Here is a 26,669-nt window from a genome sequence, read left to right on the forward strand (position 1 = left end):
ACAGAATCTTAGAATCTACAATGTTGGATTTGTCTGGGACATCCACATTCTCTTTTTCCTTGTGCCATTCCTTCTTGACATGGGGCATGCTAGTTAGCTTCCCACTGCTCATCTGTGAAATGATGCTATCAGGGCTTCTCTACCCATCCATTAAAATTCATTATTATTTATAGTACTCACCAGCACTCCAAAGAAAAGTAGTTTAAAGAACAAAGTATCTTTGTTATGTTAATTCAGAACACCAAGCATTCACTTAATTTAATCTACAAGTATTAAGGAAGGAAGAAAGTATGCGGGGAAGAAATAGATCCCCAAAAATGCCGTCCATTTAATCCAGCATACTTTGTCCTAGAGTACATAGCAAAGGGTGAGATATTTCTCTCCACAGAAGCAAATTGCTGGAAAAAAGACAGAGTCATGGTGCTATCTGTTAAAAATCTCTTTCCTCTTACCCAAGACATAAATCTCACTGTTGACCACGGCTGTGCTGAAGCGGTATTTGGAGTACTTCATTGGTGCACGCTCTGTCCATTTGTCTCGGCCCGGGTCGTACTGAAACATTCTGTTACTTAATCGATCCGGCTCATCGTCAGGCAGATCCATCTGTATGAAATATGACAGCCGTATAATAATACAACATTTGGAGCCCTCCGCACATGCCTGCGTGCAATTAATCACAGCAGACAGATGAGCAGATAAATAACATAAACACATCAATTATAGCTGCAAAGTGATGCGCATGCAGGATGGTTTAACAGCACCCCTGACTTGTGGCTGGGAGTACGTTGTGAAAGACAAATGAATAAGAGTGAATTTATATTCTGTAGCAATAAAGCTGAGGATCAGGGTAATAACAATACATTTATGGGCCCAACTCTGGCAGAACCAGCATCTTTTACAAGACAGCTATGAAGTACTAACAATAACAGAGGGAAAAACTTGCTGTATTTTTTTTCCCACTAACGGTTGAATTTCTACTTCTATTGTTATTCAGACCATACCATGAGTACTTAGTTGGCCTTACTCAGGCATGTTTACATACATAACTTATCCTCACGTTGTATGCACAACCCTGCCCGCAGTGGGGTTGGACCTAGATGGTCTTTGAGGCCTCTTCCAACCCAAGCCGTTCTATGATTCGATGATTCGAGCTTGTCAGCCATGCCAGAGTACTGCTGTTCAACTGCTGCAACTTCTCCTTCAATACTTTTAATGGCAAGCTCCTAATGCTGCATCTTTGCTCCCATAATATCACACCTACTCCTTTCACTCTTCCAACCTCCCCCTTTCTCTCCTGCATAACACGGGAAGCTCAGGTCATGTTTCTGGGTACAGCACTTTGGCTGTACACAGGAGGCTCTGTGGTGAGGACTCTGAAACTTTTCAGGATTAAAGGTTTCACGTAGAGAGAATGAGAGAACTACTTTGCCTCCTTCTAAAGTTGGTTTATGTGTTCTTGCTTTGCTTGTTTTACATTCCAAAAAGACATTTCTAGCACTGTTGGAAATGGTATAGCAGGACATGGTTAGTGGGCAATATTGATGGTAAGTGGACAGTTAAACTAGATGATTTTAGATGTCTTTTCCAATCTTAATGATTCTATGATATAATGGACAAGATAGTAAAAGTCAAACTAAAAGGCAATATATAACCTCTTGATTACTCCATTAGAGTACCCAGGGACACATTTTTCTCCACGATAGGTGTGAAATACTGATTTATTCACTGAGAAAGGAGTAAACTGCATTTTCAATAGAGTAAGCATATACTTAAGAGCAGACACCATTTGACATACTCTCAATTCACATCCTACATTATTTCTGCAGTGACAATCTGCTCTATTACAAAGATGTCACAAAACTATAGTTTTGAGTCAATTAGTGCTAGTCTGATCATCTCCAGACTGCTTTTGTATGAACTCACACTCTCAGATACTGTTAGTATACATGCTGATTGTCAGGTATGAATTTCAGGCACTGGAAAGGTGCCTGTGATTTTTTTAAAACCTTTGTTGGCTTAGTTTGTAGTTTATGCATCTAAGTCACTTTCACCCCTTTCAATCTGTTCTAGAGACCTATTAAGACAGACAAAGCTAGATCTCACTTCCACATTTGTATTTGTTATAACTTCCAGTTCAAGTTTTCTTTCTTTCTTTCTTTCAGAGGACAGATTGTTTCTACATTAAACATGTCCTCATAATTTACTTCTTTAAACAGCAAGGCATCCTTGCTCTGTTGTTTTAGTATAAGAAATGCTCTCTGATCTTTCTGTTGTCTCCTTTGGCAACTTTGGCACTCTAAATATCCAAAGAGCTGGAAATCCTATTTGCTGAATGCATCTCATCTAAGCACTTCAAACAGTAATATACTTCAAGTGATCACGAACCAAGGAGATGTGATGACAGTCTGACAATACTGTCGTTGGCAGTAATGATTACAGGTGCTCTGCATCATTGTAAAGTAAATGTGTTTTTCTTTCCTGAATGCCCAAAACTAAACTGCACTGAACAGTAAATAAGAATGGACTAAACTCTTAAAAAGCATCTTTTACAGTGGAAGTGACTGGAGAGAACAAGCATTGTTTCTGACATCCACCTGCCTCATAGCATAATTCTGCATATTCCCTGTTCTTCTGAAAATGATATCTGTGGCCCTATTGAAAATTCCTGTTAAAACTTTATATGGCCAAGCAATGCAACTGAAACAAAAAATGGGTGGATTACAGGAATCTGTTTTCAAGAGAATGCACCAACTTTTCATTTACAAAATAGAATAAAAATCAAATAAATAAACTTGAGATAACCAAGAAATTTTCCTGAGAAGCAAAGGGAAACTTTAAATTTCAAATGTAAATCTGGCCTTAAAATTTACCTGGGTAGTGGCTTTTGAATACAGGGCTCACATAAGGAGCTTTGTATCATATAAAGAACATTATTTACAGATACCAAGCAAAATGAAGAGGACAGTATATCGGAAGAGGAAAGACTGAAGTTAATCAATTTTTCACGGTCTGTAACAACAAAAAAATGCCAAATAGGCATTTGAAAGGACGAGGGGAAATGGCTTCAAACTAAAAGAGTGGAGATTTAGACTGGATATAAGGAAGTAGTAGTTGTTGTTGTTGTTGTTTTTGTAACAAGGGTGGTGGGTACCCATCCCTGGAGATACCCAAGGTCAGGCTGGACGGGCTTTGAGCACCTGATGGAGCTGTGGGTGTCCCTGTTCATTGCAGGGAGGTTGGACCAAATGGCCTTTAAGGGTCCCTCCCAACTCAAACGATTCTGTGATTCTAAATAAGAACAGATATTTCAAGTTTTTGCAAATATAAGGTATTGAATCCAGCAGCTATTTTAAATGGAACTCACATTGAAATGGGAACTTTAAAATCTATTAAAATCTTGCTCACTGTGCATGTCTCCATGAAAGAACTGCCCTTCTTGAAGTTGGCATTTTCAGTGAGGGTGACTTAATATGGATATTATTCCTCTTTACCCTGTTTGGTTTTCCTAGAGAAGATGTCAAATAATGCGAGCAATTTACTCTCCCATGCAAGAAGCACCATAAAATTACACAACATAAAAAGCAAGCATTTTTCTGAAATACAGTTAGCACTTTTCTCAACCTGTGGTGTCCAGCCACCCAGCACGTAGAGCTTGTTCTTCATTGTCACCACTGCATGGCAGGCTAACGGCACTGGCAGAGGTGCTGTGCTTCTCCAAGTACCTTGCTCTATGGAGTACTTCTCCGTGCAGTTTGTGACCACATATTGATTTTTGATTTTCATTTGCCCTCCGATCACATAGAGATCATTATGGACGGTGCCCAGTGCATAGAGTTCACGGAACTGAGCGGTGCACAGGCTGTGCCAAAACTGATTTCCTCGCTGGTGGTATCTGTAGGGAAATTCAAAGCTGTAAATGCCCTGGTGAGGTCCCATATGATTGTTTATAAATGTTATCCCCTTCATCTTCAATGCTTATTCAGTGATGTGATGACAAGAGGAGCTTTCTCCTTCAGAGAGTTTGTACAACTGGTCTCATTGTTTGCAAGATCAAGCATTTTTAGTATTAGGGATCCTAATTATAAGCATTCTTTCAAAGATATTCGACCCTAATCAAGGTAAGGAGTCCCTTATTTCTGCACATGCTATCCAATAACTTTTCCCACTAGGGCTACTTTATCTGACTTATAGGGATTTACTTCTTTAAATTTAGGTACCTGTGTTTGAAAAAGTTATATTTAGTTTTGCCTTTAATCCAGAGAAGCTCTGGCTTCCTTTAAAATGGGCTCATTTGGAAAAGACTTGAGTAAAATAGAATAAGATTTAAATTAGACTTTATCTTTTCATCTCTGAGCTCTCATCAATGTGGATTTTTTTTTTAGAGAAGAGTGGTATCTCTGCCTTTTTGGACTCCTTAGGTCATTCACTTGGCACATTTACCCCCACTAAAGACCTCAAAGAGAATCCTAGGAATACATGGAGATTTGCTTTGGGAGAATATAGAATCCACATACAACCAACTAGGATCTAATCAAGCTTATTTACACTGTGGTAAACTCTCCTTCTTTCAGGAGAAAAATCAGAAGGATTTGGTTTTCTATATATAATTCCTTGTACCGTGAAGACCGATTGTGACAAACTGATTAGAGTAGTTAAAATCTCTGGGAAAACTTTCAGGCAAAGTACACTTTGTCTAATGGTCTCTTCTTGATCTCAGAAACATTTTTTGGACTTAAATTTGTAAATAATCAGGGATTTTCTGACAGGGTACACACCTATAAATTTCAATGTTCCTGTTTTTTTGTCTAGACATTTTGGCAGCGCTTGCCTCTCCTGCCACAATAATATCGTTATTCTCAGTGACAACACCACTGCAAACACTTCCTAAACCCTCTCCATACTTTGGAGAGGAAATGAAGTAAGTCTTTTGTGTTGCAGGAGCGTAGCAAAAACTGGCATCTGCATAGCTCCCATGTCTTGACCTAATGCCAAGGGAATTGTTGCCGATGCAGAGTAAGAGATCAGTAGTCTCCATGCCATATCGCAAGCTGAGAGAAGGGTGGGTGGCTAGCTTGATGCTTTTCAATGCTTCCTCAAACATATCATTGCATTCTGAATTGCACAGGATCATTGTGTTTCTTTTGCGGGCTTCCACGAGAAAAGAAGGGCTGACCAGTACCAGTCTCACTTGCTTCAGGAGCTCAATAAGATGTTCTGCACGTGACTTTCTGCTGTGGTTCACCCATCTAATGACAAGGTCCAGAATGCTTTCCTCCCTGGAAACATTCAGATCATCTGATTTTATAAGCGTCAACAGTTGCTGGACTTCAATCTCTAATATTTCTTCCTGTAAGCTCACCTCAGCGAAGTGCTGATATAAGTATCTCTTTGCTTGATCACATAAATCTTCTGCCCCAATGTGGTTTGCAAAGTAGTAGATGCCCACACAATTGGAAGCATCCATGTGGTCCATCATATACTTCTGGCACATGCTGAAAACGTCTTCCATCTGCATGAAATACGAAGCCAGTGCAACAGTTTGCACATTCTGGTTAGTGAGATGCAAATCTGCACTGTACATGTAATTGAGTATTACAGACACACTCTCTGCAGAGATGTCATACAGTACCACTTCTTTTTGGGTGCATTCAGCCAAGCCACAGGTAAACATGGCTTTGAAGTAAGAACTGAAGGCAGCTAGTACCACCTTATGGCAGGGGAATTTCTCACCTTCAGCAACTAGCACAACATCAACTATCTCTGATGATTCTTTCATTCTTTTTACTTGTTCCAGTAAAGTCAAGCTATGGTGCTGCTTTCTTTTCTCCTCAGTCCTATGATCCATGGTTAATCTCCAAACTCTCTCTTTTTAGATCTCCTTGGAATTCAAGGTCTTCATCCGGAATGTTTCTAGAGATAAAAGGGTAACATGGTTCAATAAAAAGAAATCACTGAGCAAATTAATATTGGTGCTCATATCTAAAGATAAGTCATTCTGTAGAGTGTGTCATAAAACAGTAACACAAGAAAAGTATGTACAATTATGGTAAGAACTCACGCTGAAGATCTCCAGGACTTGAAAATAAAAATAATCAACACTCCAAATGATCATTGATATTCCATTTAATATTCAAGACCTCCTGCAAAGTTTTGTGATTATTCAATATATTTCAGACTTTCCTTCAAAACGGTCTTTTCCAGCTGCCTTCACCCTCTTTTCATTTTTCTCTTTCATTAAAAATCAAATGAAAGATTTCCACTGACTTCAATAAACTCAATGTCAGGCTACAAATCCCTTGGATATTCAAGTTTTGTCTTTCACATTCACCCGAAGGAAATTAGCTCACTGCTTAGGTGCTAAAATACCTCGTATTTTCAACACCCCCCTCAGGTTGGGCAGTGGGATGGTGCAGTGCCTTTTCAGTGTTCACAGCTCCACTCAATCCAGGAGTTTTATCTGGACAGGGACTTCAAGAAAGACTTTCACAAGACTTAAGAAAATGGAACATTAAACTTGCTTCTCTCATTGCTTCTTACAGCGATCTACATCTCCTCAAAGCAGTGGGAAATAAAGCCACCGGTGCAACACAGGTCCCTGCCAATTTAGAGGAGGATTTGGGGCCCTTTAGTGAACCTCATGAGCTTTCAGATTAGCCAGAGTGTGAGGTACAGTGGAAAAGCTGTCAATGGGAGAATAAAGCCTACCCATCACTTGAGGGATATCAGTCCTCAGCAGTTTTTGCCTCTAATGTGGTAATGAGACAGTTCTGTGGCAGAAATGCATTAAGGAATCATGTCATGAATCACTGATGCACAGTCAAGTCCTAAAGCTATGGTATAACCATGTTTGAAATACATTTGTAGCATGGTCTGAGTTGCTTAATGGGACCACTCAAATGAGTAACATTCCTCACCAGCTTAAAATTTGCAGCATCAGGATCTGGTATGACAGACTGAGCTTGCTTTCTCTAATCTGGAAAGCATAAATAGTCTGTTTCATTAAAGAAATCTGCATCCACATAGAAAATGATTATATGAAATCTCTTGACATCCGATTTTTCTACACAGATAGACCAAAAGAATTTAAATATTACAGTTATTTCAAAAGAGGAAAAGGATATCTGCAGCTATGTTATAAATTTCAATCTTACTCTTTTAGCTGTCCAGTTGTTTTTGGAAGCGGTCATCATTCTATTTTAGCAAATTAAATAGATTCCTCACTTTGAGTGCTAAATTAAAAGCTAGGCATGCTTGAAGACTAGCATTTCCTTGATTTTTATCAATTCTTTCCATATTCTAAATTTGGAACTAGAAGCAACACATCTGAGAGATGAATCTGGGTTATCAGATTTTAAAAAATGGATTTGGAAGACAAAATATTAATTTTATAATCTGAATGCGGGCCAGGATCTGAGCTCTTCTTATGGCAATATTTAAAATCAATAAAAGATAATAAATTTAGTGTAAAAATAAAGTGATGTGGAATGTATAATTTTTTTCCTGGCTACACTGAAATGAAATTCAAGAAACCTTGGGTCTTAATTCTGCATTGACCGCCTATGGAGCAGTCTTTACATTCAACAATATGCCTTTTTGAAACAGATGGGTTTTTTAATCCTTTGTGGTAATTAGATGGCTAATTTGTTGTTTCCCCCTCTAGCTATTTTAGTATTCTATAATGTTTGGTTTTCACCACATTTTGATAAAGGAACTGCTCCATAACTCAAAGATCGTGTGTTATAAGCACACGTATCTCAAGCAGCTGAGCTGCATTGCCATTCACCGGGCTGCTCATTCTCCAACTTGATGAAAGCGTTCACTGCAAACAAGACCTCAATCAAGTTCAACAATCCAAACTAACCAAGCTTCTTCCTCCAAAATGATCAACTTCTCTCCTTTCTCTTTTTGATCCCGTAACTTCACACATCCTCCACCTTCTCTGTAATGGACAAAATGTGCATTTCTAATGAGAAGAACAAGTGAGATGATTAATCATCACCATCTTTTCCAGACTCTCATACATATCACGAAGAAGCTGTGTGTAGAACTGAGTTATGATTTAATTTCCTTTGCCGGCCACCTTGAAGTTTTCTTTCACCATTAATTTAGCTTTTTTAAGAGTAACACTGTCTTTGATTACACGGTTCAGCAGATTTGCAAATTCCATGTGTTCATTTAGAAGTGATTTGGATATCCGGCACAAAGTAAATGCTCACAGGCATCTTCTCATCTCTTTCTAAGGCATAAGCAATAGGAATCTTAAAGTATAGCACAGTTGACACTGTTCATGTACCACTCTGGATACAAGTTATGTGATCATAAAATCATAGAATCATTTGAGTTAGAAGGGACCCTTAAAGGCCATCTTGTCCAACCCCTGCAATGAACAGAAACACCTACAGCTCCATCAGGTGCTCAGAGCCCATCCAGTCTGACCTCAGCTGTCTCCATGGACAGGGTAACCACCACCTCTCTGGGCAGCCTGTGCCAGTGCCTCACAGCCCTTATAGTAAAAAAAAACTTTTACCTTATATCCAGTCTAGATCTCCCTCTTCTAGTTTGAAACCATTTCTACTCATCCTATCACAAAAGACCCTCCTAAAGAGTCTGTTCCTTTCTTTCTTATAGTGACAGAGATAGCCTACACCCATCACTCAAGTTGGACCAGATAGCCTTTAGAGGTCTCTTCCAATCCAAATGATTCCATGATTCTATAAATCCTTTCATTAACCAGAATATCATCCCCTACATTAGCTGCAAACTTGTCACTCCCATCCTGGCTTTTAGCAGTGCTTAGGTGAGGTCATTGGAAGGATATTAATATTCTCTCATATATCACTGGAAAGACTATTAAAGGGTAATAATGAAACAGAGCTGCTTTGCCTTCCCCTGGGTTACAGAAGGGAAAGAAGGTACACTGATATTACAAGAATAAATGCGATACAAACACAATTTGCAGTGAGACACTGCACTGAATTGTGCCAGAGGCTGGGTTGTCATTCCAAAGCCCCCACACGAGTCTCAAATCCTTTGTAATGTCACCAGGAACCAGAATCAGGATTTTAGGATATTTCTTTCTTGCACTGTGGAAAATGGATTCAGGTACAAACCTTCCACTGATGTTACTTCATCTGAAAGCCACGCTGTTAATCTTCCTCCACCTCTGGCTGCTACTTTTATTTCCATGTTAGCTGTTTTGTTAGTTTAATTTCTCTTTTTTTTTTTTTAAACCTTTGCGCCACGAACCTCACAAAGAGCCACACTTAATGTTATGCTGGAGCTACAGCACATGTTTTGCCAGGCAGTGGGGTGCTTTTTAAAACATAAGTGCACTGCTGCAAGCTCAGCTCTTACAGCTTTTATGATCCAACTATAAATAAACGCTGTCCTCAATTCTCAGTTACATTGCAGCCTCTTTGAACTGCCCCAGCGCAAAGGGACTGCGAACCAGATGGAAGCGTCTCATCAGGAATTTCTCTTAACCCCAGGAAAAAAAAAGGCAGCCTTGTAATTAGAGACATTATTTCAGTCTGGGACATGGGTTTTCCTTGCCTCTCCCCAGGTCTCCGGGAATTTGCATGCTCCTGCACCATGGTGGGAGGCTGGGAGCCGCAAGACCCGGCCCCAAAGAGGTCACAGCGCCCAGCATGGGTCATCGCTGCCTCCTCCTCTTCCTCCTCGCCTTGTTTTCATTATTCTCCACTTTAATGAGGCTGCCCTTCTTCAGCTTGCATCCCTTCAGGTGCTGAGCGGATCAGAGTTCAGTCACATCAAAGAAGCAGTGCCTCTGCCTATGAATTATTTGTGCTTCCTTTGTTATCAGTAAGCTGGGGAGTAAATCTGCTAATTGTTTGCGTTATGACATTTGGCTGACAGCCACAGCCAGGCAGAAATCAACACCCGGATGATAATCGCATTATAATCTGGGTGGTTAATTGTGGAGGCTGTGCTGGCATTTAAGATGGGGATTTTAAACCTCACCCCAGTACTCAGGAAGAGTGAATAATAATGCTAATCTTGATATACAGAAAATATATTACAAGAATAAGGTACAGAAAGGAATCTTCCAGGGAATTATAGACTAACTTACCTAATTCTTGGAAAGATGCTGGGAGAAATTGAATTACAAGAACTTAGAGGGCAATAAGGTGATAAAAGCAGCTATAGAATGTATCTATCAAGAACAAATTGAGTCAGTTCAATGTTTTTTTTTCCCCCAGGGCTAACAGGGGGTAAATTAGATACTTTGTCTTAATTGAAATTATGCTATGATGTAATATGATATCACTTGAAAAAATGTGATTAAATCAATGGATTAAATGAAGCCAGTTAGTGGGCAACATTGGTGCTAAGTGGATGGCTGGGCTAGATGATTTTACAGGTCTTCTCCAACCTTAATGATTCTACAATTCTGTCACTTAGACGTCTAACTAGCTGAAAAAGCACATTCAAATAACAGTTATCTGTGATCAAACTGGGAAGCACTGCTGGTCTGTAGCTAGAGAGCTGTCCTGAAAGGTCACCTATGGTTTCAGGGAACACTTCTTGATTCGATTTGTATATTATTTCTTCAGTGATTTTCACCCATTCTGGCAAGATACAAATATAGAAAGAAAAGTGATGAAGAGTGGAAGAGCACTTAAGTGGGAGAACATCCAACTCTTTTTATAGAATTTATGTCTCTGTGGTTTGACAGGGCATACAGATAAATGTTTCTAATGAACGCTTCCCTGTGACAATTAGACATTTGGTGTTTGGGTGTATCTCATCCACCACCATAAATCTCACTTCTCTCAAGTTTTCAGTATCCTACCAGTTGCTAGGTACTTAGAGATTTGGGTTTTTCATGTCTTCAAAAGCACCCGAAAAAGTCAGAATTCCACATTCTATTTAAGTTCATGGGGTAATTTTAGAACTGAAGAGTCTGCATTGCTTTCCACAGTAGAACACAGCCCAGTGTGCTTTAAAAGGTTTGCCAGTGGTCACTGAAGTCAGAACAAGAACCCTCCTTGCTCAGTGCTGTCAGTCTCCCAGGATCAGCCCTACAGCTGGTGCTTTTCAGGTGATCTGAACCGATCTACCGAGCAACCTGGTCTAGTGGGAAGCATCCCCGCCTGTAGCAAGGGGTTCGGAACTAGACAGTCTTAAAGGTTCCTCTCAACCCAAACCATTCTATGATTCTATGATTGCTGGAAGGGAAAGAGGAGCTGTAAGGTTTTGAAAAAGTGAATGCTGCAAACCAAATTCTGCCATTGGCCTATGTGAGATAAAGTACGGCAGTACGTCTGAGAGAGATATCAGCTATTTTTCTCCTTCCAATCCTGTGGTACCCTATTTATTCCCACGTGCCATCTGACACCAAGGAGCTGAGCCAAGGCCATCAGAAATCTCCTGACAGCCAGCTCCTGCTGCCTGCGAGAGCTTTCCTACCAGGTTATGGGCAGGGAGAAGCCGGACAACTAGCAGTTAGATTTAAGCAGCCTGCCAATATGTTGAAATTGGTTGGGAATGCACTTAACCATGGGAGACCCAGACCTACTTTAATCATCTTTCAAAGCACTTGGGTAGTTGGCGATTCTGGAAAGATTTGACAGTTTGAGCTCCATTTATGGCCAAGACAGATCTAGATGTGGGACTGGATTAATATTGATCCTATCTCAGCACTTACAAGGCTTTTTTCTTCCTTTAAGCTGTTGTAGATTCATAAAAAGTCATCAAAACAGCTAAAAAAGAAAGACTTCATGGGCCACCTTTTGAAATATGCCTTCACCTGCCCTTAATCTTTGTCCAGTTCAAGGCTCCGTGAAGTCAGTCAAAAGAATCCCACAGCATAAGTAGAAAACGCACATGGCTCTGTTCACAAACACTTGCCTGGAAACAACCCCCACTCTGAGCCATGACATGCACTAATTGCACAAGAAGAATAGAACCTAAACTCACATACACAGAGCCCATTTCTCTTACAGTTCACATGTGCAGATCATTTTCTTACATATCAAAACTAATTGAAATGGCAAAGTGCTCCTCACAGTAGGAGGATGCACAAGTCTTCCGCATATCCAACGATAGAAGCCAGCAGAAGGAAAATGTGTTTCTGAGATGTAGTTCATTAGCTCTCTCAGCAGCCTGGCAGAGGTCATAGAAATTTCTCATTCTACTTTTTTCTAACCATACTGCAGGGTATAGGAAAGGCTTTCTTTCTGGAACAATTACATCACACCATGCTTTTATAGACTGAACTATATCACAATTAAAAGAAACAATTTTACAGTTTGGTGCAGACTAAACTCTACTTGCATTTTTACAGCAGAAATGATTGCAAACTAATTGCCAATATTTACATAAAACTCCGAAGTATGCACCCTTTTGGTTAGCAAACGTTGGTACGTGAACCTCAGCATGCCAGTCACTAAGCAGCAAAATTAAAATAAATTGCATTATGCAAACCCTTAGAACTTAATGTTAGTTCCAGTTTGAATCCAGCCCCCACCACAAACTTCGAGTTTCAATTCCAAGCAAGTATTCAGGTACATCCATTTGCAAAGAAACTTCCCAGCAGAGCCATACAGCACACCTAGTGCAGCCCCAGCACTCACACATCTGCGATACGCAACAAATCTGTACACCTCATATGAAACATTCTCAATGTCTTGATGGTAAGGAGCAGTCCCAGGCACACAGGGATACCCTGATGGGAGCAAAGCTGTGCCCGCAGTCTTGTGGGCGCCCCAGGTCATGCATCCAGCATCCCAAAGCAGCCCCGCTGTGCCCACCCGGCTCAGCTCCAATAAGGGACTCAGCATGTACCTTTGTGAGCTTGGGAGCAGCAGGTGCCTGTGAGGCTGTGTGGGAGAGACAAGGCTCGAAAAGGAGGGAAACAAGTCTCACAACACAGCAGAGAGGTGCTGTGTGCACTGAGGTGCCAGGGCTATGAATAGAGCTGCGCTCCTGGCTTGAGCGTGGCTCTGCTCGGGTGTCATGCACAAGGCCATGTCAGGACAGCTGGCACCAGGGCTGCTCTCCTTCCCCAGCACCATGCTATTACTGGTTCAACCCATTCAAGTTGGGCTCAGAACCAAGACTGCTATCTCTACAGCCAGGCATTGCCTCGAACTTCAGCTCTTAAGGCATGGAAGAGCAGAAGTTGTTGTAAAATGACACTTTTTAAGGGAACAAGGAGGAATAGTTTCAAACTAAAAGAAGGGAGATTTAGACTCGATATAAGGAAGAAGGTTTTTACAAGAATAGCAGTAAGGCACAGGCTGCCCAGAGAGGTGGGCATTCCTGGAGACATCCAAGGTCAGGCTGGATGGGGCTCTTAACACTTGATGGAGCATTAGTTGTTCCTGTTCATTGCAGTGGGGGATTGAACCAGATGGCCTTTAGGGGTCTCTTCCAACTCAAACAATTTTAAGACTCAAAAAAAAAAAAGAAAATGAGTAGTTCTTTCTGTAAGGGATGACCAGTTTTTGGAGGAAGGATTCCTGCCTGCAAAGTACCTACATATTTTTAATCAGTTGTAAGCCGCGACCATCATCATGCGTATGCTGATGAAAATCAGAAGCAGATCCACTAAACTGGTCTGGAATAATGGGGCTGCACTGATCCCCATCAGCTACAGATCTGCTCCGATAGTGGTGTACTCCTTAAATTGAAGGGCGAATCGAGAGGGCTGTAATAAACCATACCTCCATATGTTTAAACAAAGACGAGAAAAAGATTAAGCAAAAATTAGGGTTATAAAACTAATGGATGCTGAGCCTATACTTTTAGCTGAGAAAGACATTAAAGGGATTTTCAGAATGCTTTTTTTCAAGTGGTATTAATTTATTTATTCGCTGAATTGATTGATTATAATAGCTCCCAAGAAAATTGAAAATGAAATGTCTCTCCTTATCTAGATTTTTAGTCAGATGGTTATATTATAGAGGTTTTCCAAAAGTGGTGAGGGGACTGCTCAGGAATGTTCAATAGTCAATAGTGATTTGTTGTTTTGAGGGGGAAATTAAGATGTACATCTTCTTGAAAATCGTATTTCATATAATTTGTGAACATAACTAAGGAAAAAATCAAAGTGATGAAAGCTTACTCATGACAGGAAATTTGATAGATCAGATTACAAAGATGTCTGTGGTCTAAACTCCCAGATTGTTCCTATTAAAGTTCTGCTTTATCTTAGAAATATAAATACCCAATCCCATACTGCAGTTTCCACAGAAGCCAGGATGGAACAGCAAACTGATGAAATGCCACAGCTATGATAAAAATGAACCACATCCCCTAAATTGCCTTGTTCTCCTGTTACATGCAACAGTTTATAGCACCATGTTGGTTAACACTGAGCGTATATGTAATAAATTTTATTTATAGGAAGCCACTCCACTATCATAATAATAACCATGTTTCTTTTATGGGTGCATTTCTTCAGCTAATTCATATAATGAGCCCATTTCACAAAAATGCTAGCTGGCACTTTTAAGACAAATTCCTTTCTATTGCTCTCAAAACTCTGAATATTCCCTGAATTACCGGACCCTCCAGGGCAGGCAGCACTTTCTGATAGCACAGGTGGAGCAGTGCAGCAGTGAATGGGGCTAGGGCTAGGTCTGCTGGAATTCAAAGCTTTCTCTGCTTTCCACTTCCTCCATGTAATTAAGTCATAATCCTTTCATTCTGATATCATTATCTGCTGTCATGGAGATTTTAATTACAAAAATGAATGGCTAACAAGTAGGTGAAGACAAAAGTTTTTGCTGAATGAGGCTAAGTTAATAGCAAATGGAAAAAACATCTGTGACACTACAACAAACATGTGACCTTTCAACAGCACGTTCTAAAACAATGAGGAGGAGTAGATGGGACAGACACTTGATGCGAATGTCAGTGTTTCAGAAATGTGTTGAACTTAATGTCTTCAAAACCATTTTTGTGTGGTACCAACCATACAGCAGCGTGGAGAAAAATTGCTTTCTCAATCTCAACTTCTCATAATTATGATAGAATGGAATCATAGAATGGCTTAGGTTGGAATGGACCTTAAAGACCATCCATTTCCAACACCCCAGCCATGGGCAGAGTTGCTAATCACCAGATCAGACTACCCAGGAAATTAACCTACTGGATAAGTATCACATTTCTAAGCAAGAGTCCCACCAGTTTCCAAGAGTGTGCTTCTCCTAGGAAAGATTTTGGGCAGATCCAAACAGATCCACAACCTCGTTGAAAATTAGCAACCCCACTCTGATGGGCCACAGTTCTGCAGTTTTGCTTTGGCTTGCTCTTTGTCAACAAAGGCACAGTTGTACAGAGATGCTTCATGAAGCAGTGGCACAGAAGTGTGGGTCATACACAGACTCCTCAAGGCGAGGCAGGGGCTGTGGTGTGTGTAGGCTTTGGACCTCACCATGTCGGGTGCCATGCAAGTGGAAGTTGCTTTATTTATCACAGAATAGCTTATGTTGGAGGGCACCTTAAAAATCGTTGAGCTCCAACCCCTCTGCTGTGGGCAAGGCTGCCAACCAGTAAGTAGATCAAGCTGCCAAAGGCTCCACCCAACCTGGCCTTGGACACCTCTAGGGATGGAGCATCCACAGCATCTCTAGTTATGTTAGAACTAAGCTATGATATTCTGGTTCTCTCTCCAAATATAATGCCAGTTTGAATATGAGAAAACAGAAACAGAGAAATTTACTTGACCAGAGAACCCAGCTTAATCCTATTATTTCTTATTTCACTCTGAACAAAACATTGATTTTTTTTTTTTTTGCCTTAGGATAAGTGCTGACCTTTAGAGCAGAGCAAGGGCAACCCAGACACGCCAGTGCCCACCCATCCGGGGAGCAGCACCCCTGCAGTCCCCCTGCATTGAAACCTCTTCCTGGCTCTGTTGACCTGATTCCCAGGTCGCCTCATGGATAATGTGGCATGCCAGCCACCCGCTGCTTTCTCATTTAAATAAATGAGAAAGTTGAGGCTAAATTAACACTCCAGCAGAGGTAATAAGGGCCAACTCAGCAGCTGCTGTGATGTATGCAAATTGCAGTTTCACACATTAGGAGCTAGATGTTGCTTAATTTGTAGGTCTTTCTGTCTTGGAAAAGAAAGAGCCTTGTCAAATTCAGGCAACCTGCAAAAATAAACAAAAAAGGGCCAAAGAGAGCCCCCAAAGTCAGATGCTCACCAGCACCGACCCTCTCCCTCCAGAGGATTCCCTCCTGAGCTCCTGACATGCAGTTGTTTCTGAGTGGCATTGCACTGTCTGATGCCTTTAGGCGAGGAGCTGCTGATTCCCAGCAAACACACCACCTGATTGAGGAGGCACCAACAGCCCTTTGGTACAAAGAGAAACCTGATTTTTTTTTCCCCTACTTTTTTCCCCCTCTCAGTGTTGCCACAATCCAGGAGCTTAACATCCACCAAATTTCTTTCTCTGGAAATGAAACTGTAGCACAGCAAAGGGGGGCCTGCCATAGCAGCCAGTTAATCAGGCAGAAGGAAAGGGGTGATAGGAGAGAATTTGTTCTCCCTTTAGATCCATAGAGATAGGAATGGAGATGGCAAAGAAGCATGTAGCTGGCTACATTTTTGAAAAAGCTGTTCTTGACATTATTGTTAATGCTTTTAATGCCTTTTAAGAAAAATACGAGTGTAGCTGTGCAAGGGTCAAAAAGATCTCTAAATGGAGACTGTAACACAATGGAAATCACAGCAATCACAGCAGAGCAGCAAGGTCCAAGGCTGCAGTAAAGGAGGACTTGCCCAAATACAACAGCCATAGGCACAGAAATAAAGGAAAGAAGCTGCTTACCTTCAGAAGGCCTCAGGTATACAGGGATCTCCAGCAAGATAACCTCACCTCCACTGCCAATCCTTAAATGAGGTCTGGGAAGGGGCAGATCCTGGCTCCACCCCTTCCAGTCACTCAGGTGCATTGCATTGCATGCACCTGAGCTCCCTTTGGTTGGCCCTGCCTTCCCACCAGGTGCTCAATCACTGCTTCAAGCTGTGACTTAGCATTTCCACTACAGAGACCAAAACTGAAAGTTACACAGGGGAAGTACATACTCCAAACAGCAGAATTTGAGGGCATTATGGCCACACAATAAAAAACCTGTTAAGTTCCTCAGGTTTACATATTCTGTTAGAAGAAACAAAATAATACAAAAACACTGTGAATCAGACTTTGTCCCTAGGTACAAACCCCTGCAATACTCCTGGCCTTTGTTCCTCATCACTGAAGCAGGATGATGATGGTTTCCTACCAGCTAGAGAGATTAATTCACTGAGCTGCAGGGCCTGTGCGCCAACAGAGCAAATTAAGACAGATATATAGGTTTGTATATACCAATGAATTCTGTATTTGCTGCAGTCCCATAACTAAAACAAAATTGTGCTACAAAAAAAAAAAGCATGAAAAACCTTTTCTTCAGCAGCAGCAAATGAATTACCAAAACACAAAGCTAAGTAGGCATCACTTTTTTGACAAACCAAGGCAATAACTCTGAGATACATGGACACCTCTTGTCATGAGCAGAAGATGTGTCTCTTAAATATCCCAAAGATGTTGCTTCATAGATGCCCAGACTTAAGCAGCTGCAGATGGCTCTTCTCAGCTATTCCCCCCGCTGCCCCTGCTAAGATTGATTTCTGTAGCATAGTGCTGGACTTCCAACCCACACAATTAAACTATGGACTAGAGGCAAATGATCTGAAATACCTACTTACCTATCCTTTCTTGCTTGCTTGCTTACTGGCTTCCATCCATCTTGAAGTAAAGGGAAGACTATCTAGCCAGGTACCATATATCCTCTTTCATCCCATAGTTTGACTCACGAGCTGTAGCTTTTTGAGTTCAGCTGTGAGGGAGCTCATTAATTAGGAGGTAAAGGCCTGGAAAGATCTGAAGCATTGCCACCTGTTTAATTACTTGCTTGCAGTTGCCCCTAAACATGGAGCTTATTTTGTTCAAACCTTGCTACTGAATTTAGTGGTTTGTTCTAGAGCAGCACTACATCATAGAAAATGAACAGGAGTTAGAGTCATAGAATCATCGAGGTTGGAAAAGATCTCTAAGATTATCTAGTCCAATTGTCCACCTACCACCAATATTGTCTATTAAGCACGTCCCTCGGTGCCCCATCTCCACATTTCTTAACACCTCCAAGGACAGTAACTCCACCACTCCCTAGGCAGCATGCTCCAATGCATTACCACTCTTCTGGAGAAGAAAGTTTTCCTAATATCCAACCTGAGCCTCCCCTGGTGCAACTTGAGGTCACTAGGATCCTTCAAAAAAGTGAATTTTCTTCTACTTCTGTTCAATTAAAAAAAAAAAAAGGATGAAGAAATGTAGCATCTTCCAAGTCACACCCCATGTGGCACTCTTCCAAACATCTTTCCATATGTTCTTAAGTGTTGAAAGCCCAAATGTTCCATATCTCACTGTCAAATTCTCTGGCTCTCTCCCAGCAGCTCTTACAATACAGTTGGGCATTGTCTAGTATGAAAAAATAAATACCTCGGATTGATCATTAAAAATATATTTGATCATCTTATTGATCCAAGTGGCCAAGGGGTGTAGCACTGAATGAGTCATTCACACTGACAGATTTTGAAGCAGCAGGACGTCTTTCCAGCCTCACCGAAGTTCTGAAATTCTGGTTTGTTGCAGAAGGTCTTGCCTAAGAGATTTGAGACAAGGTACAGAAGTGGAGACTGATGAGCCGCTCAGGAAGCTCATAGCAACTGCAGATGCTACTGACTCTAAGGCAGAAACAAAACCACAGACAGCTTTGATATAAGAGTACCAAAGACTGTAGCCAACATAAAGCAGATATCTTGTGCTGGGGCTAGGTGAGGGCTGAGAGGGTGAACATTCAGATTCAGTAACTTCAGATGTTCTTACAAGGACATGCTGCTAATTTATAATAAGATCTAATTGGAAGGTTGCTAAAGGCCTTGAGAATTGCAGATGCCCTTCTCTAAAGTTTGCTAACAATCCTTTGCTCTCTTGGACTGTAATAATGTTATCATCATCTCATGTATGAAATATTTCAGGTGCTTACAGATGCTCTGTCCTCTTTTTTACTGCAATACTCCTCATTTGTCATCTCCTTTCCCAAGGCATGCTTCTGGGTAATTATCATATGCTTCAGTTCAGCCAAGGAGGGAAACTGGTGAGCATATTTTCCCTTGCTAGGAGCTATAAAGTAAATTGTAGCAGATATTGCAAAAATCAAATAACCGAGAGAGTTTTCCTCTGATATGTGCTTCACTTGATGGATATTCTTTACTTTCTCCAGTACTACTCCTGATTGACAGCAGGGTGAGAATCCGGCCTCCCATTAACTAACTAATGCAGCTGTTTTGCTGAACCAGCTTCCTGGCTGGGAATGGATCCAGTCAGCTGTGGATAACAAACCCGGTAACAGGGATTTCAAAGATTTCATACATTATTTCTTTTTTAATATTTACAAAGTTACTTTTCTTACAGAATCTGTTAGGCAGATGTTAGGAAGTAATTACTATACATGAATTGGAAAGAAAATGCATGTCTTACGCAGCCATATATTGAACATGTGTGAGTGGCTGGAGCAGAGAAACCAAAGATAAATGAGAAAAAAAGTAAAATGTATCAGTGCAGAATCTGCCAGGATTTACCGTGGGTTCATAAAGAAGAAATAGCACAAGGCAAGCTCTTCTCATCAGCCATACATTCAGCGAGTACCCTAAACAACAAGCCTGCTACCTTCCCTAACAACAGCGGAGTTATACTCACCATTGGTAGATGGAAGATGAATTTAGCCTTGACCAAGGAAGTACAGTTCCCATCAACATCAAAGAGCCCTCCAGCCCATTACATCAGTAGTCAGTGTGATGGACAGAGCTGAAACATTCCAACACGCATTTTTGTGCTCAGGCATCCCAAAGCATGCCTAGATCACCACACATGTAGGTGTAACTAGAAGTGACCATGAGTTAAAACTCTTGCCTCCATGTATAAAATTATTGTAATATAAACAAACTTCAGACAGTGATGGCGGCAGTAAAAACACGCAAGAGATCAGCACAGAAAGCAAAAACCAGAGGGAAAATGTTGCCCCCAAAATTCAGTTATCCAGGCTGGGGTTTTGTCCAGGACATGACATTCCTTGTACTTGTAAATCTGGGGGACCAAAAAAGTTACTCCTTGGGTTGTTCATGGGGCTCTACTGGATAGATTTTGAGATGAGATTGGAAATAGTAATTGTATAATTGGATAAATAAAATCAGGAGCCATTAGGAATGGATTCTGCCTTCGGCTTACTTCCAGTACCGAGCCCTACCATTCTATGTCCTGATTTCTCCCCTGCAAAATAAAAATATCCCTCCTGCTGGGAGTGTTTAGAAATCCCAGCTTCAAAGCAGCAAATTAGAGTTGAATAAAATATTTCACTAAGCAATAATAAAAATACCAAGCGTCTTTTATGACATTTTCCATCACTAGCAGTTAATGCACTTCATAGACCAGGCCGGTATGATTATCTTCCAGTAGAGCCAGAGCTACTATGGCCAAGTTAGGAAATAACTCACCTGTGCCACACGTCTCCATTACGATGCCTTTTAGGAGCATAACACGTCCTTGGAGGTTGTGCTGATATCACGCATAGAATCAATTTCATTCAAAACATTCCATAACAATAATTATGGCCCTCTAAAATTCCATCTCAGTGTTTACAAATCTATAATCACTATCAAAAGAAATGTTACAAAAGAAGCCTTAAAAATCACAAGCCAGCCAGGATATTCAATATTTCACATCTAAATTACAATATAAAACCTCATGTTGAGAAATGCAATGAAAGAACCGGGGTTGGGTGCTTTCTTAAACAACATTTGTCACAAAAAAAGGAGCTTGAACATTTGGGTTGCCAAGGCAGAAACAAGCACCACAGACACATTTTCCCCTTATGGGGATTCATCAAGGTTGTGCAGTGCAGCTGTTGTCTTACTAAAAGAAAGTTTCGGCCCCTGACTGGAAGAAACAGAAACATAATTATGTTATGATGAGCTGGAAAACATGCAAGGAAAAATTGGAATGCAGAGCATGATAAATGATGCATTGTCAATTGCAGAACAGCAAGAAAACCAGGCAGCACGATAATAACTCTTCTCCAGACAGTGCTTCCAGTTTGGCTACCAAAAGAAATCACTGCTCTAACCACAGCTCTTTGCAGTAGCATTTCGTCCTGACACAATGATGTTGGTGAGGGGCTGGCACAGGCTGCCCAGGGAGTGGTGGAGTCATTGGGTCCCTGGAAGTGTTCAAGAGCCACGGAGATGTGGCACGGAGGGACGCGGTCAGTGGGCATGGTGGGGGTGGGCTGGGGTTGGGCTAGGTGATCTTAGTGGTCTTTTCCAACCTTAATGATTCTATGACTGTATCAGTAGTAGCAAGGCTACAGGAAGCCGTATCACAGCAAAATAGCTCATGCCATCTTGTAGCAGACTCCTCAATCTGTCTGCCCTCGCAGTGACAAGGACAGGATTTCCCTCCACGTGTTGCAGCAGCGTGCTTGTCTAGGGGACCAGACAGCAGGGTTGGTTCTCACGGTGTAAATGGATTCAGAGGGAAAATGACTAATTACGGTTCTTTACAGGAATCTTTTCTTTAGAAACCAACACCACCGGGCCGCAGAGATAAGACGGGATATTTGTTTTAAGAAAACCCTCTAACGATTAACCGAAAGTTGATGAGAATCACTGCTCAAACCCAACCGCACTCACTGGGGAGTGTTTGTTGGGGCAACGCGTGTCCGCGGGCTCCAAGCACACAGCGCAGCCCTCTAGTGCCCGACAGCTGCAATTGCTCTGCCATTTCCAAACGCCGGCAGCTGCGCACCCGAGAAAAAATCACTTTCTCCCTCCCTTCGTGGGACGCTGATGATGTTACATGGTTCCAGAGCTTAAAAAAAATCCTATTTGTTCTCGAGCAGGGAGATGTTAGGAGAACTTCCCCTCTGCTAGCAAAACTTGAGGGCAGTTTCAGCCTTTTGGTTTGAATTTGCTGCTTTTGGAAGGTGCTTGTTGAAATATTCATATATGCCTCCGAATCTGGTATTAATATTCTAGGGTTGGTTTCTGTTGTTGTTGCTTTAATTAAAATATATATATATATCAACAAAACCACCAAACCGCCAAACAGAACGTGCATTGCTTCTGTAATTAAAACCAACGAGCTCTGAAATTAGCATCTATGTAGGATGGGTCATCTTCTATACATCAGTTTAAAGGACTGAAACTTGTATTCAAACTGTGTGATTTTAAGCAGATATTTTTGGTCCTGTCAAATAAGTAGCACAGGCAAGACACTAATCTCTTCTCTCATATAGCACTGCTTGCAGTCACGGAGTTGTAAGTGACTTCTAATTATTATATAATATAATATAATTATTATATAATATAATTAAAGCAGGATTTACAATATTGTTGTTACTTCTATTACCTACAAAAAATAATGCTATCTTTATCACTAAATATTTTCATTTTTTGTGATAGAAATGCTTTATTACTTCATGGCAGTTTGCATCTAGGGTTAATAAACCACTTGCAGCTTCCTCCAGTAATTCTATTCCTTCTGATTCGGGAGAATCAGAAACAGAAAAAGAAATTACTGACAAGCACCAAGTGATGGAAGCCTGCAAACAGCTCCTGTGCTGCTCAGATGCCCTGCAGTAACCCTTCAACCTTTCTCCATTTCACATGGCACCGCTTTGGGAAGAGGTACATGACACTGCAGAACCGCAGAGCTAGTTATAAGCTCTCTCAATACTGTTAAACTTAACCACTCCTGGACATGTCTTGTGTGCGGCAGCCAAAGAGAAGGGCCGAACCAAAACAACAACTCTACACCAACATCTTTGGTGACATTGGCTTCTCTGCTTCTCACTCAGTTGCAGTTGTTCCTCTTCATGCTCCATCTCTCACCGTTTCCCATGTGCTCTCTCTTGTGCTGCCTGCTGCTCTCCAGCTGCTCCCTGCCTACTGTCATTTCAAGCATTTCCCTGTTGGAGCGGATTCTTCCATCACCACAAACTACTTGGATATTTTGTCATTGCATCCTCCTCTATTAGTTTTTCCCTCTTTTCATCATCAGAAGTTCTCTTTGAGGTCTTGGTGAGAAGAATGCCCCATGGTTTAGCACCCACTCCCATCAAATTCCCTTCTCAAACAAAAATACTCCTTTGCAATAGGAAAACGTGAGATTGCCAACAGGAGCGGAGAGGCCACGCAAAATCTCTTCACCTCCACATGCCAACAGGATATGAGCCATTAAAAATTCATTTTCTGACTGAAAGCATAATGACAAAGCAAGTCCCGTCTCAGTCCCTTGCCCCACCACCCACTGCTCCCTTCCTTCTCCCTCCCTTTGTTGTGATAAAAACTTTTCATTTTAGGGTTCTTTTTCTGACGTTCCAAAAACTTTTCTTGAAATTTGAATTCTTTTCCTATAACTTGCTCTTTTTGAGGGTCTACCCTTTTCTCTATGCTCCTATGAGTACCTTTGGTATCAGTAGCAATGCTAAACTTAAGCAATGCTCGTTCCTTAATAAAGGAAACATCTTTCCCTACAATGACTGAGTTAGTGCACAGATCAACCAAGTGTATTTCTATTTGTTATTAGGAAGTTGATTTAGGTTTGACTGTATTTCCACGCTGTATTTCACCCCACAGAGATGAGAGAAGATGTTGCAGTCTCTTAAATACTGCATGCTTGTGCTCATACATCCCTTTGATTTCTCACAGGGAGAATGGTATGCAGTAATTGCTCTGCTCAAGCCTTGTATATTGTTTTTATGTCTGCTAGGTGAATCCTTCAGATCCAACCCAGTGTTCTCAGGTGGCTTTTCATTCACAGCTTAAGCTCCATGCAAGTGGAAGGTAGCTGATCATTGGTTGCTTCTCACTTATTTTTATCCCAAGATGGGAGGGAGGTGTGTGCTATCCATGCAAAGAAATGTGCCCAAATTCCTGTGGGCTCAGGGAGGGAGGGAGGAGGGAAGGAAGGGGTGGTTCATACTTCACTCACCCACTTCTGTGCAAATCTCTGCAGGGACATAGCTGGGTGTCAATGCACTGACCAGGGCGGGCTCCCAAAGGCAGGATCTGTGTGACAGCAAAGGTCATTTCTTTCAGATGCTATTTTTGTCCTGAAGTACAGGCAGCGATCTTCCCTTGTCTTCCCCACCTCTCTGGGAACTCAGATATTCCCAGCACACAGCGGGAGAGGAGCCTGCTCCTGGCATCAGGTTTCATAGAGTGCCGCAGGGAAGCAGTGAAATGTTCCTGGCAGAGCAGCTGTGTGAGCAGGGGAAGAGGGTGCTTCCTTCTTTCCTTGCTTTTTCATCCAGTCATTATCTGATCAGTACCCTTTAAATAAACATACAAGTCCTTGATCCTCCCAGCTCCGGAGCTGACTTCAATGGCTCTTTAATAGCACCCAGCCCTGCCCAGACAGTAGCTGGCCCAGTAAATCCTAAACTCCACACACAGCTCCCAGGGCTCTGTTAAGGCCCCAAATGACCTAAATCTCACTCATTACGAGCAGCCATAAATGTTTGTTTTTTTTTCTTAAGCAATGCCAATTTTTCGTTTGCGGTATATAACTAAAACCCCCTTTAGGGTATTTAAGATAAATGACACTGAAAAAGGAAGAAGTCTGCTTTTGATTTCCTTCTTCTCTTTATATGGGTCATCTCAGAGGTTTTACATTTATTGCTATTATTGTTAGCATCTATTTCTTTCCTTTCTTTGGAAGTTTGGGCTTGCTGAGCACATTGAATAGTGTTAAAAACCATTATTAAGAGCTGCCTCTCCTTAAAAAGCCCTGAGATCTTTAATTATATGCAGGCATCTAAAAAATAAAGTTTGTATTATTAGTGTCATGAAGCATACTGAATCCGTGCTGTTAATATAAACAGAATCAGAACCACAGGATCATTAAGGTTGGAAAAGACCTCTAAGACCGAGTCCAACCCCAGCCCATCCCCACCATGCCCATTAACCACGTCCCTCAGTGCCACATCTCCACCGTTTTTTAACTCCTCCAGGGACGGTGACTCCCTGGGCAGTGCCTCACTACCCTTTCTGAGAAGATATTTTTTCCTAATATCCAACCTGAACCTTCCCTGGTGCAACTTGGGGCCATCACCTCTTGTCCTAGAAGAACACGACAGTGTATCAAAGATGAACTCACACTGAGCTTTGTTATCCATCTTCTCAAAATGCCATGGCTACAGTCATGAGAAGGGGTTTGTTGGATGGAATGTGAAAGAAAACCAGTTACTGGGCTTCAATCCCGTTGTGCTACCAATACTGCTGAGAGCACTCAATAAATACTGAACACTTACAGTATTAAATGACAAAACTTCAGATTGGGTATCAGGAAGAATTTATTCTCCAAAAAGGTGGTAATGCACTGGCACAGGCTGCCCAGGAAGGTGCTGGAGTCACTGTCCCTGGGGTGTTCAAGAACCATGGGGATATGGCCCAGAGGGACATGGTTGGTGGGCAATACTGGTGGCAGGTGGGCTGCTGGACTGGATGACCTTCGCGGTCTTTTCCAGCCTTAATGATTCTGTGTGATTCCGTGATTCTGTGAGAACTCACTATCTGGATGCCTTTGGGCTTGGGGAGCTATTTCAGCTCCAGGGAACCTCGCTGCAACAATTTACATAAGCAAATGTCATATGCCATAAAATGTATCTCAAATTATACCGTTGCAACATATGTATTGCATATAAGCTATGATAATTAGGTGCAGTGCATGTGTATAAATTATATCCTGCATGTTTAAATGGCCTTCCTATACCACGAACGGGGCTGCAAACCAGGGTGCTTGGGTGCTCCTCTGAGAGGTATGATCTTCCTGGTGCGGCTTCAAGGGCTCACCCGGATCCTAAGAGCCAAGCGTGGGTTTGGGACAGCACGGACAGGTTGGCACCGGGGCAGCCGGGGGGCGGCAGGGCTTCGCGGTGAGGAACGCCTTCCGCGCTCCGAGGGAGGGGGTCGGAGAGCGGCCCCTCCCGTGCCACCGAGCCGGGGCCGCCACCCGCCCGAGCAGCACCGCGGGCAGCGATGAGAGCGGCGGGCGGAGCCGGCGGGGGAGGCTGAGCCGCGAGGAGCCGAGGGGCGGGGGGGGGTCGGCGGCACGGCGCGGGGGGCAGCGAACCGAGCAGCGCCGGGGCGAGCTGGGGGTGAGGGGGGGGGCAACCACCGCGTCCCGGAGCCGCCCCCGCTCCCCACCGCGCGGCGGAGCCGGACTCGGGGAGGCTGCATGGAGCCGGAGGGGCTCCGTGCGACCTGGGCTGGAGCGGGTGCGCGGATCCCTCCTCCTCCTCGCCCTCCTCCTTCTCCTCCTCCCCGCCGCTCGCAGCCAGCGGCTGGGGAAGTTGCGCTCGCATGGGAGACGGCTCCGCGGCGGAGATCGCTTTGAGAAAAAAGGTCTCCCCTTCTCCCACCGCTCCCCCCCCGCCGCCGTGGCCTCGACACAGTAAGTGGCAGGAAGGAAGTTTAGTTGCAAACAACCTGCGGCAGCGGTAACTTTGTGCTGCGTGCCTTCAAGGTGCCTTTGATGCGTGCGGCAGCTTCTGGCAAGTGGACTGCAGCTCTCCCAGCCGTCGGCCCTCCCT

The 26,669-nt window shown here is 42.4% G+C and overlaps 2 protein-coding genes across 9 annotated transcripts in view; one reads left to right on the top strand and one right to left on the bottom strand.

Annotated features, from left to right (window-relative positions):
* The window catches only part of KBTBD12 (kelch repeat and BTB domain containing 12), a 50,472-nt gene that overhangs the window by 23,503 nt on the left and 300 nt on the right, over positions 1 to 26,669 (bottom strand). Inside the window, exons 1-4 of one of the 6 annotated variants that reach the window (XM_021409261.1) lie at positions 5,731 to 5,840; positions 4,776 to 5,509; positions 3,622 to 3,892; positions 453 to 603 (exon numbers count right to left, since the gene is read on the bottom strand). In XM_021409261.1, the coding sequence (XP_021264936.1) occupies positions 453 to 603; positions 3,622 to 3,892; positions 4,776 to 5,509 (1,156 nt within the window). In that variant the 5' untranslated portion in view covers positions 5,731 to 5,840. The other 5 variants (XM_021409257.1, XM_021409256.1, XM_021409258.1 and 2 more) reach the window with 5 other exon arrangements.
* The window catches only part of MGLL (monoglyceride lipase), a 90,192-nt gene that overhangs the window by 8,496 nt on the left and 55,027 nt on the right, over positions 1 to 26,669 (top strand). Inside the window, exon 1 of one of the 3 annotated variants that reach the window (XM_021409262.1) lies at positions 26,257 to 26,530. The exons of the other annotated variants lie outside the window; for them this stretch is intronic. Within the exon in view, the coding sequence (XP_021264937.1) occupies positions 26,440 to 26,530 (91 nt within the window). The 5' untranslated portion in view covers positions 26,257 to 26,439. Of the gene's footprint in view, positions 1 to 26,256; positions 26,531 to 26,669 lie in introns of those variants that run through there. 3 annotated transcript variants of the gene reach the window in all.

The sequence above is a fragment of the Numida meleagris genome, chromosome 11 (genome assembly GCF_002078875.1).
Source record: "Numida meleagris isolate 19003 breed g44 Domestic line chromosome 11, NumMel1.0, whole genome shotgun sequence".
Lineage (NCBI taxonomy): Eukaryota > Metazoa > Chordata > Aves > Galliformes > Numididae > Numida > Numida meleagris.